Below are 11,250 nucleotides of genomic sequence, written 5' to 3'. Positions count from 1 at the left end.
GGAAATAAATACACCACTAAGATGCGGGGGATATCTACGCTTAATCGGAATAACATCGGTTCACTGGTCTCGTTATTGGCATTTAGACCACCTGATGCTGGGACGATGAAACCCGATGGCCCGGGTTTTCAGAATATGGAGTGCATTAGCTTCATTAAACGGGCCGTTTAAAAGGGAATTGGGATCATCACAACTTGGCAATGCAATCGAGAAAAAACATCTTAACCACATTCCACTTTGAGTTGCTGTGATGTGGTTTGCCGATGCGACCTCGTCATGGTTCAGGGATAAGAGTTGGCCGAGTCTGAAGCATGACGCCATGAATTTTTATCGATAAAAGCCAAATTTCACATCCATAATGATGCCTACAAATCAAATAAATTACAAATAGTCATGATTCAGGTGGCTACTTATTCTTCTCAATGTTCTGACAAAGAGAAACTCTATTCGCGTGATGAGAATACAGCACTTTTCTTGAGCTGGCCATTAGCCCTCTCCTCTACCAAGGTAACCCCAACTCCCCACTTGGACACCTCAAATGACTTGTTTCTTTTCATCGACCGTAACATCACAAAAAGGTCCCATCTCCTCATTATCCCCGCAAATGTTCGATTCTGGGGTAGCTCTGGTGGGCTGGGGTTGTAATCGGACAGACTCATGGCATGGTCCGTCTCGTGATTGAGCGCCTTGCAGCTCCACGTAGTGGATGGATCACCTCCGAGGTCATTAATTGTTCTCTTTTATACGGATTTCCCATCTCAAAACTGCGCCGATTCGCCGTGTCACATGTTATTGTTGCGAGTCGTCACGACGTGAATGGAAAACATCGTATTCAGCAGATTTACCCCATTCTTGATATACGCATCAAGGGATCTTGAACGTAGGACAGTTACTGCCCGCCAGCGCAATCTTGCTCCCATTCACATTTATCAGTCGAATCAAACATGCTGTAAGATTGTGAGATGTCAGCACTGACGTTAAGTTCTAGCAGGCTTTCCTGTGAACTGTATCAGGGACCAGCAGATCATGGAGTTGCTTGGCAGACTTTGATGCAGGAGACGCGGCATTGGACAAATCAACGAAGATCATGTAACCCTGGATCCTACCGGTACCAGTAATAGTCTTGCTCAAATCCACGACCGACAGTCACGTACACATCGGCTCTCGGCAACCAGTCGGTGGAGACTGACTGCCTTGTGTTGGCGGATCATAGCTTGTGACAGAACTATAAAGGCCTTTTGTCAATCTTTACTACTGCCATAGACAAAAGAAGTGGAAGGGTTGATGTTTCCGGAAATATAGACATGCGTCCTAATACTTCTAGAGCCAAAGTCCCGTAGTCCTATGCCATTTGATTTGACTGACGTTAGTCTTTTGTCAGCCGGTCCTCTTCAGTTGAGATGTAGTCCAACTCTAACGTTGATAAGAGGCACATAGAAACTATAAGTAACTTGTATAGACCTAAGCAGAGACGTCACCTGATAGTTGGGGTTTCTGATAGCTGTCTTATCAACAACTATCATAAACTTTGGATAGACATCCTTATCTCAACAAACCTTGCGAGTCTTTTTATCACCATTTCAGCCCCCATGGCGCTCACTCGTTCTCTATACGATCCTACACACGATACAATTGGAGACTAGGAAACAAGTCATAATATTACAAGATGGGCGGCTCTGAACAAACCCATCCCTTTTTTACCGAGCACTAGGGGGGTACATGAGTACTGTATCTTCCGGTCCTTGACGAGGAAACGCTGGTCAAACGGTTGTGACAGCTCTCCCAATGATGTTAGCTCAGCAGTGATGTAGGCTTCAAGTCGGTATGTGACGCCTCCTCATTATCAACCTTACGTATACATGGTACAAGTTGAAAGGCATTTGCGGTGCTTACGCCGCAGGTAAGGCCAGCATTACCTGAGCAGAATGAACTGCAATCATCATTCTGTTGAGGAACTAGTTGGGTGAAAGCTTCTCCCGGATAAACGTTTGTTTAAAGAATTGTGTTGCACGCGCTGGCTGCTCGAGCTTCGCGTCCTGCGCGTCCTTCGCGATGTAGCGTGAACTCAAGCACATTTTGTTGTGTTTGGAACATGGTATGCTAGATATGCGTCGGAGTAAAACACACAATGCCATCAAAGACAGAGGCTGGTTTGGAATGATGTAGAGCCAAGTGCAGACGACAACCCAGCAATCTGGAATGCCAATCTCAAAAGTGGCGACGACTTCACATTTTGGCGCCATGACACGTAACCATCCCTTCCTGGCCCAACCCTGTGAAACGCGTTCGCAAAAGCTCCTTCATCGAAGGTGTAGAGGTGAGCGACATTCAAAGTACAATGCCGATTTCGCGGAACCTATTTCTACTGGTAGAGTTTCTTTCTTGGTGGCCAGTCAAAGGTCTCCTCGAGATAGAATGGCCAGTCGGTAAATCACCAGGAGATTGCTTCGTTCAACGCCGGCTTCGCAATGAGTTACCCTGTAGTTAGGACGAAAACTGGTTCGATGTGGCAAGTGGCGTAGTAACGTCAAGTTAACAGGTTGTTTTCCTACATATGTCTTTCAAGTACTGGGACGAGGACCTATAGAACTCATGTGGTTTCTACCAAAGTCGTGTGTGGATGTCTGTATCGGCATTCCTTGTCAAGTTGTAGAATTTCCACGAGAGAAACGCCACAGTAGAAGATCCTCAACCATGAATCACGACTTTTTCCATTGACGGGCGCTAGTACCTGGAGCTAACAAGCCACAGTTCGGGCATTTGCCAGAATTGACTTGCCCCTGAGCCAAGATAAAAACTGTTGGCGATAGCTTCAATAGTCGCGTTGAAACAAACCGATAGTGCGTGAGTACTCTGGCCTAGAATATCGTTAGTTTGCTACTCGACAGAAAACATCTGCCGTGATTGGTGTCTATAACACGCTATGGATGGTTTGGGACTCGCGCATTCTTGCACTGTTAGGCAGGGATAAAGGCTTGCAGGGGTCAATTTAGGGGTTGAACTTGGGTGGGTTTTGGTCTGTCTTGTGCAACTTGGAGAGGTCTTGATGGTTGATGTTCTTGGAGATTCATGTCATGTTCATTTTGACTGATTGAAAATGGCATCAGGCAAATACACGTCGATTCTGACTGGAATACAGCAAGATACCTCAAGTCTAATCGTGGGAGCTCACCAGTTCAAGGGGGAAGCACCAAAGCCACCCAATTAAAACGTTTCAAGTGGCGTCTTTAGCTTCAGCTGAAGCTCGCGAGTGCCCCTCTTTTTCTTAGAGTTGCCTCCAAGAGTCTGAGAGTTAACAATATCCAGTGTAGTCCTCCTATTCCGATGAGTAAGAAAGGCGAGTGGCGGCGTCTGGCTGTTGACCGTTGCGTTTCACCTACCAAAGTTTATCCAGCGCAAGGGGGAAGTTTCAGGGCGAACAGAGAACAAAACAGAACAATTGAGCTGTGATGGGGGACTCTTGGCTTCTGCTGAGATGACGTGACACTTATTGGTGATAGATCAGATGCCAAACAAGATATCCAAAAGATACAGAAATCTTTTTTAGCGATATGATCTAGAACGATGATGGAAAGCAAAGATCTGGAAAGAAATTGCTTGGCGGAGGATCCATTAAAGGGATCGACTACGGGAGTGAGGCACAAGCTTCCCGGCCTGTCAATCAGTGATGATTAAATTCAGGGCAGCTTCCCTACTATAGGTCCCTAACTTTCAGGGCATCAACCCCCGCACTCGTACAACTTGCAGCGCTCTCTACAGCAGTCACTGTTCCTTGACTTGACTGGACCAGACCAAAGCATCAACAATTAACCTTCTCCTAATACAACAGAGACAAAAGTTAAACTCAACTACCGTGGCCTTGTCAATATCCCCTTTTTCTAGCGAGAGCGAAAAGGGTCGTCACAGGTTGATTGGAAAGTGGATTATGAGGCGTCAGAGTGTACCCACCATCAGCCAACCGTTGCAATCCTCACAGGGTGAAGCGCTACTGAGACAACATGTCCCCATTCAAAATAGCTCTGAGGGACCTTATTTTAGGGAGAGAAAAAGATAGCGTAGTAGCGATGCATGCGATGCGATACTAAAAAAAAAAGAACAAAAAATAAACCCCTGCTTAAAAAGAGAGTCAGGGGTCATCGTGTTCTGTTCTCCATTGCTCTTACTCCTGGGTCCCCTCAGCTGAACTGCTTCGTCATCCTTCCTTTTCTTGGCTTCTTGCATTCTTTTTTCCCTTCTTTCTTGTATCTGTACACTTTCTCTCATTTTATTCTGGCAATAACACTTTCTTTCTTGCCAAAATGACCGTCCCAAGGTCAAACAGAGCGGTCGTTCTGGCCGCTGTGGTCTTCATCACCATATTTCTTGGTCTGGCGCATTTCCACCTAAAGACGCCCAGCGAAACAGCTGCCGCAGTCGGCAACGGCAACAGCAACAGCAACAGCGGAGTGTAAGTTTCCCCCTCTCTTCTTTCGCACGTTCAGAAACTCAATCTAACTTTTCTTCTCCCACAGCGACGAGCCTGCGCCTTTCATCCCCGAGAAAGAAGCCGCCGCTGCGGCACCGACTTTTGTTCCCGCTGTAGACGAAGGAATTGGCGGTGCACCCGCTGTCGAGACCGTCACCGAAGTCGTCGAGGTTGAGCCAACACCAACACCAACGCCTCCCTCCGCGGCTGAAGCTGAGGCTGAGGCCGAGGCTGAGCACGATCACGACCACGAGCATGAACATGAACATGAACATGAGCACAAAGTTACCCCTCAGAAGCCCGACTTCGATCCCGAAGAGGCTCCCAGCGACCCCGAAGAGCTCGCTGCCGCCGATGCAGCCAGTACTCCTACTCCTTCTCCCATCGCCGAGGAAGAGGCTCTCCCTACGCCTGATGAGCTCTCCGAAGCTCCCGCCCTGCCTGATACCCCTTCTTCCGAACTCAACCTCGATGCCTTCACCCCCGAGAAATGGATCCGTCCCGCCGTAAAGGTCAACGATCCTGAATACTTCCCCTACGGCCACTGGCCCTCCAAGCTCCCCTCTGACAAGCCCATCTGGAACGAGCCGCTCGGCAAGAAGCTCTGCATTGTTGATCTTGAGAGTCGTCGTTTCGATAAGCCTGGCTATCTCTGGTCGGACGAAATGACTTGGAACAAGAGCCGAGAGGTCCACGGCCCGTCTGGTGGCACATTGAACCACTGGGTCTACTGTATGTCTCTCGCTAATTGGCAGCTCTCGCTTACTTTTGTGTACATCTGCTGACTTTTAAATAGCCAAGATCCACGGATACCAGTACTACCACATCAAGATCAACAGCTACTCCGACCGTCGCGATTCTTGGAAGAAGCCGTCTGTCCTCGCCCAAGTCCTCAAGAAGCATGATGTCTGCGTCTTCATCGACTCGGATGCCCTCTTCAACCGCCTCGACCTCCCTCTCGAGTGGCTCATGAACTACTGGAGCATCACCCCCCAGAACAACTCCATGGCCCTGCCTTTCGACCCCGATACCCAGCACAACCGCGACCGAAGGGGCAACCTGTTCCTCAACACTGGCTTCATGATCATGCAGAACAAGCCCAAGACCTACGAAATTTTCAAGGAGTGGGATGACTGCGCCAATGATGGTGGTCGCTTCCCCGACTGTACCGAGTTCCGTAACCGTAAGGGTTGGCAGCCTACTGATCAGGGCGGTTTCGGCACCTTCATTCGCTACGCTTATGACTCCGAGATTCGCTCGCTGCCCTGCACAGAGGCCAACGGTTTCCCCGAGAGTAACTCGGGCTGCGATGGCAAGTTTATCAAGCACGTCTGGATTGGCAAGGAGGATCGCCTTGTCCAGGCCGTCGGCGCTGTTTTCCCGGGCGTCCTCCTTGAGACCTTCCACAAGCAGTTCCTCAAGGAGTCAGAGAGCTTTAAGACTTCCGAGGACGAGCTTATTGCTGCCAATGGACGTCCTTGGTAAGCGTCATAAACACTTGCTTTAGTTGTTGGAGTTTTGTCTTTACGTGTGGCTGGGCGTTTTTATCTTTAACTCCTTACTCTCTCCGATCATCGGAGGGGAGGTATGGAAAGAAATGAATGGTGTATAAATAGACAATGCAAATGGATATAGACCTAGGGGGAGGGCTTGGTAAAGCCTGAATACAAAATACAATTAATGTACCGTCCATACCTGACTTGTTTCCGTAACCGGAGATATCTTCCGTAGTGATACATGGCGTTTTCTCCCTTCACTCCAATTGAAAAGTATCACTACAATTGATCGAACTGGACGGCAAAACCATGAACACCAGCATTCTTGCAGATGTCGCTTGTGTCTTAATATTGTTGGTGTATCTGCCAACACACTTGTGTACCCACACAGCCTGACACCCTGAACAGGTTCTGAAGATCGAGATGTAATATCTAGCGAGACATTTTGATCTTGGTGAAAGAGAAGTGACCTTAAAAATAGTACCCCAGAAAAGATCGAGATGTAATGCATGAACTGTCACGAGACTCCAGGAACCAATACGCGACTTGCATGTCGGCACCCCAGTGCCGCATCTAGACCTTTGCTTTCCCGCGGGAATCATATTCGTGCGCATTCACAGGTTCACCGGTTGTATGCTGTGCTAGGATGGATTCATCTGTCGTCCTATCCATTTCTGGCTTGTTCCGATAAGAACAGTTCAGTTATCGTTCATTATGTGGCTAACCGATGAAGATAATCCCCAACCCCCGGTTGATCGAAGATTCAGAATCTCCAAACCGGCGCAATTCGTTTCGATGTTTTCGTCCATAGGTATTGTTAGGATGCGGAACACTGGTGAATTCATGATATCAGCAAACTGAATTGATCGCCAACGGATTTGTAAGTCTAGTCACCCGATAGGAAGAGGCGGTGTTAAGGAAATGGAGTTTCGTTGTAAAATATCAAAGTATAGTGAGTTCAGCCCAATTGATAAGAGATTGATGTCTAGTGCCATCGATGCAAACTGAACAAAAGCGTCCTTTCATCCCAGCGCCCTGAGCGTTTCTATTCATCCTCGTATCGTTTTCTTCTCGACTCGACAGTAAGGGCATCTAGGGGTGCCACACCCAGGACAATCGACTGTCGAGACTTTCATTCCTGAAGTAGGGCAACAACAACAAGCCCATATGTATACGGTTCTTTTCTTCTTCGGTGCCTACGGTTCTTGTTAAACGAGTGGCCCAAGCTGGAACGTTTTCAGCTGATCGCCTACTGGTAGTTCATAGATTGGGATCCCTTGTTGGACGTCGTTGTCGGTTGATTCGATTTCTGAGGTGTCTTCCAACTGATTATATATATCGAGGGGGGCTGTCCGAGAGAGACTCAGGAAACACATGACGATAACATGATATGAACATCTGGGGAGGTTCTAGAAGGGGATCCTGGACAATTAAATACCATTTTTAGTTGCTTCATAAGCTTGGTAAATTGAAGGGAACCTGACACCTCATTCCACCGCAGAAGAGCTAGTCTCGTATATTTTTACCAACTGGTGACTGTTGGATACCGCTGAGTACATACATTGTGCCATAGCAAGTCTCAGGTAGATATGAGAGATAATGCCAGTTGTCGTTGGGGAACTAGGATTAGATACCTAGGCTAAACCCCCTGGTCATTGAAGATTTTCACCTCCAGTCTCAACAAAGCAATAAAGAACCTTGATGGCCAATAAATTGGAATAGAAAATAGTATAGAAACTTCGAAGCCAATCGGTTATTGCCTCACGAGGGGTTCATTATAAGGCGTTTAGATAATTGGAGTACGTATGTAGTAGTAATAGGTATTGGTGCTTAGACATGCTGGCGGAAAGCCTTGTCTCAAAGTGACGTGTTACATCGGCTTGGACTCAGATTTGAGAACCTGTTAGATGCATATTGCTGGAAAGAGGTGTCCTGCTGACTTGACAAACCAATATTGGTTTGACGAAGGGATGATTGCATGGACACATCTCTTAGGTAAGCCCATTGCTGTCTGTTTCTCCCACTTGTGCTTACTTGACCAACCGTAATTTATCATCTATGATGGATTATTGCGTTGGCGTCATTTCTATCATCTCTCATTCAAGCTCGCTTTGAGAGCACCAAACAAGCCTGCTCTGTTAGTGTTTGCTTGACCTCAGATATGAGAAATAAGACAGCGCTAGATCATTTTCTTGCTACAAATATCTACGATAATCCCAAATTCGTCCATCCGAAGTCTCGGGAGATTGAAGTTACACAAAACTGGCAAGGCAACTGAGTTGGTCTCCCGCTCAGTCAAGGGACGACGGGTATGGTGGTTGAAACAACAGAAACTCGAGAATTCCAATTCTTCAAAGAACGTTCTAATTCTATTCGACAACTATGACCAATGAGGAAAAGGCCTACTGACAAAGATAACCATCTTACTCCGTTGCTCTTGCGATCACGACAATAGCACTGCGGCTTATTGGCCCCCTACACGCGAGGGTGTCATGTTGGCCAGTAAGTGGCCAGTAAGGTTTAGAAGATGTTTTTATGTACTACGTCAAAGACAAAATGATAGGCGCTGGTTGACCGGCCTCAGTCCAAAAGGCAATAGACGCCTTCCCGAGACGATGAGTTTCTATAGGTGATGAATCTCACCGAGATCTTCTGAAAGTGCAAAGACGTCACGAGCCCCGAGGGCCTCAATACGGTCAAAGATCGTGAGTGAAACTTGTATTTAATGTCACAAAGCCTCTACTCCATCTCATAAGTTTTCCAAGTCTCTCATAACTCGAGCTACTTGGAGTATCGACAAAATGAGACTTTTAAAGCACTTATATCTCCACTAAAATCTCCGTCGGGTACTCTAACATCAATTCAAATATATTGGTCTTTGATTGTCTCTTATCAATCGAGGTAAGTCTGATCACAACGGTTCGGTATCGATACACACTGAACCGTACAAGCTCGCAGATATGCCCAGGCTTCTAATTGACAGCGAACAAGGTTCGACTATACAAAGGCAGAAGAATCGAACGAAGAACAAGAGAAGAAGAAGGCGACAAAATAGACAGCCTAATACTGAACATGCTGCTGGAATTTTTCGTTTTACACTAAACGTCCAAGAGGTCGAGCCGCATCAGCTCTTGACCGAGAACGACGTATTTGTTGACTTAGAGAACCTCGATGGAGACAGCATAGCTCATTACTTCATGACGAAGGACGATACCGATCCTAAGCTCGAGGGTCAAGCTAAGACGGTTGTCTTGTTCTGTCACCCAGATGCTCTCTCAGAGCTACAATCAGGCAGTTCGAAGCTCTTACCGGAGAAGGTCTGTCTGATAGACGACAGGACGTGCCAAGGTTTAACTTCAAATGCGCTTGGTGTTTGCAAGCCTCTCAGTGTTTACGACATGTTCAAAAAGCTCCAAGAGAAGGTTAGTGATATCTGATGAGATTCATCCATGTTTTTGTGTTTGGGTAAACTCTGCTTGAGTACTAGACACGATGCCTCAGAGTGCATCTGACAATGTCTTTTCTTCTCACAAACCTGAGTAGATCTTCCATGGCTTCATCTGAACTGTGTGATACGACTACAACTAACCTTCGCGATAGAGATTCTCAAAGACAGAGCCCAGCGCTCACCGGAGATTGATGTAAGAATGCAAGCAGACTGAACCCATTATCGCGTGACTGATTTAAACTTAGCTTTATCACCGACTTGAATAGTCACTCGCTAGCGGCATTGATGGCTACAGCACCTCCAAGTCATGTTGATGCACTTATCACGTTTTTCTACTCACACATCGTACTTCATTCCCATCTAGGGATCTGTTCTCGGGTAAGAAGCCTTGTTACTTAGTCGCAGTACACTCGACTTACTAGTAATGATAGTCGCGTGGACTACCAACTTCTACGCATTCATTCCACTTACCCTTTTACTCTTGGAAACGATATACTCGACCACCACTGGATCAGCGACGCAAACAGGATAACAGTCGATTGCGAAAAGTGTATGATATGAGCTTCCTTCGAGGCGATGCCATGTCGCGAGGCCGAGCGACCGACTATCTCTGCGAAGCCCAAGTGTCAGTTATGATCACTGCTATCAACCAGACAGTTTGGACAGGATATTGCTTTGTCGACACGTATCACGAGCTTGGAGAAAGAAAAAAACTGTCGATAAGTACTGCAAGAGTGAGCTAGATCCTGATCAAGTACAACAAGATCCTTTTGTTGAGGATGAATCCGAAAACCCAATACTAGATCCAGGGGAATATTTCTTGACCTCATTAGACTGTCAACTAAAGGTCTTCAAATCTGAATGGATGCAAACAAATCGTTTTTTCACAGAGAGAGTAGAAGAATACGTACGGACATACGACACCCTACTGTGGCCATCTATAGTTGACATATCGTATTCTTAGATCGACCACTTCGAACACGAAGCCCGAGTCTTATCTGAAAGATCTCCTCAAGCCAGGCAAGAGCCTCTCGTATGGCTCCGCCGGACGAGACGTATCCTCACAGATCTGATATCATGCCTGGACTTGACTATCAGCTGTTGGGATAACTACCCTTTTCAAGGTCAATTCGAAACAGAATATTCACAACGGTGTCTCAGATCTATCCAGCAGAGCTTTGTAGAGTCGAAGAAGTGTTTGAAAGAACTCGAGAGCATTCGCACGCGATGTGACGATCACAAAGAGACGGTAAGACATCACCCATCTTTTGTCACGAATCGTGCTGACACGTTTGCTTAGCTGAGCTTGTACAGTATCGACACGCAGAACCAAATTGCGGAGCTTCAAACTAAAGCAGCCCAGAACGCCCAAACGATAAGCTACTTTGTCATCTACGTAAAACATCATACAAGATGCGTGCCTGGGTAGAACTAACCTGCTACTCATTAGATTCTCTCGCCAGCCACAATCGCAGCTGCCATGCTATCCATGCAGGAGAAAGCAATTCCTACCATTCTGGGGCCTACGAAATTGTCGTTCTTCATCCTGACACCCTTCCTGACTCTGGCTTTGTATACAATGTCATGGATGATTCGCTCCTGGGAGAAGATTCAGCGACTTTTCGTTCACCTAATGAAATCGCAGGATGCCCTTCAACCAGACACTATTGAACTGGAAGAGGTTGTATAGAACTAAGAGGAAATTGTAAGGGATGAAACACAGAACAACAATCTAAATATACGTGAGAGACCACTACCAGTTTGCACACATTTCATGTACACTATTGGCATTACAAATCCAATATTGCCACGATGCCAGAGGATGTGAAATATGACAACAG

General features: G+C 46.7%; 2 protein-coding genes across 2 annotated transcripts; both read left to right on the top strand.

The window, feature by feature from the left end:
• Positions 1–4,084: 4,084 nt before the first annotated feature.
• On the top strand, positions 4,085–6,161 carry EDB82DRAFT_445151 (uncharacterized protein). The gene is made up of 3 exons (XM_025734680.2): positions 4,085–4,447; positions 4,512–5,197; positions 5,262–6,161. Exons 1-3 carry the CDS (start codon positions 4,299–4,301, stop codon positions 5,948–5,950), a joined length of 1,524 nt encoding a protein of 507 aa, XP_025585462.1. The 5' UTR covers positions 4,085–4,298; the 3' UTR covers positions 5,951–6,161.
• Positions 6,162–8,921: 2,760 nt separating this feature from the next.
• On the top strand, positions 8,922–11,099 carry EDB82DRAFT_474973 (uncharacterized protein; the record flags this gene model as incomplete). Its single annotated transcript, XM_025734679.2, has 8 exons — positions 8,922–9,383; positions 9,562–9,602; positions 9,655–9,787; positions 9,841–10,034; positions 10,067–10,316; positions 10,374–10,658; positions 10,710–10,805; positions 10,860–11,099. The coding sequence occupies 8 exons, from the start codon at positions 8,922–8,924 to the stop codon at positions 11,097–11,099; spliced, it is 1,701 nt and encodes a 566-aa protein (XP_025585461.2).
• Between the last annotated feature and the right edge of the window lie 151 nt (positions 11,100–11,250).

The sequence above is a fragment of the Fusarium venenatum genome, assembly GCF_020744135.1.
Source record: "Fusarium venenatum strain MPI-CAGE-CH-0201 chromosome Unknown EDB82scaffold_2, whole genome shotgun sequence".
NCBI lineage: Eukaryota > Fungi > Ascomycota > Sordariomycetes > Hypocreales > Nectriaceae > Fusarium > Fusarium venenatum.
Note: the sequence above shows the minus strand (reverse complement) of the source record. Positions and strands in the feature narration are given on the sequence as shown.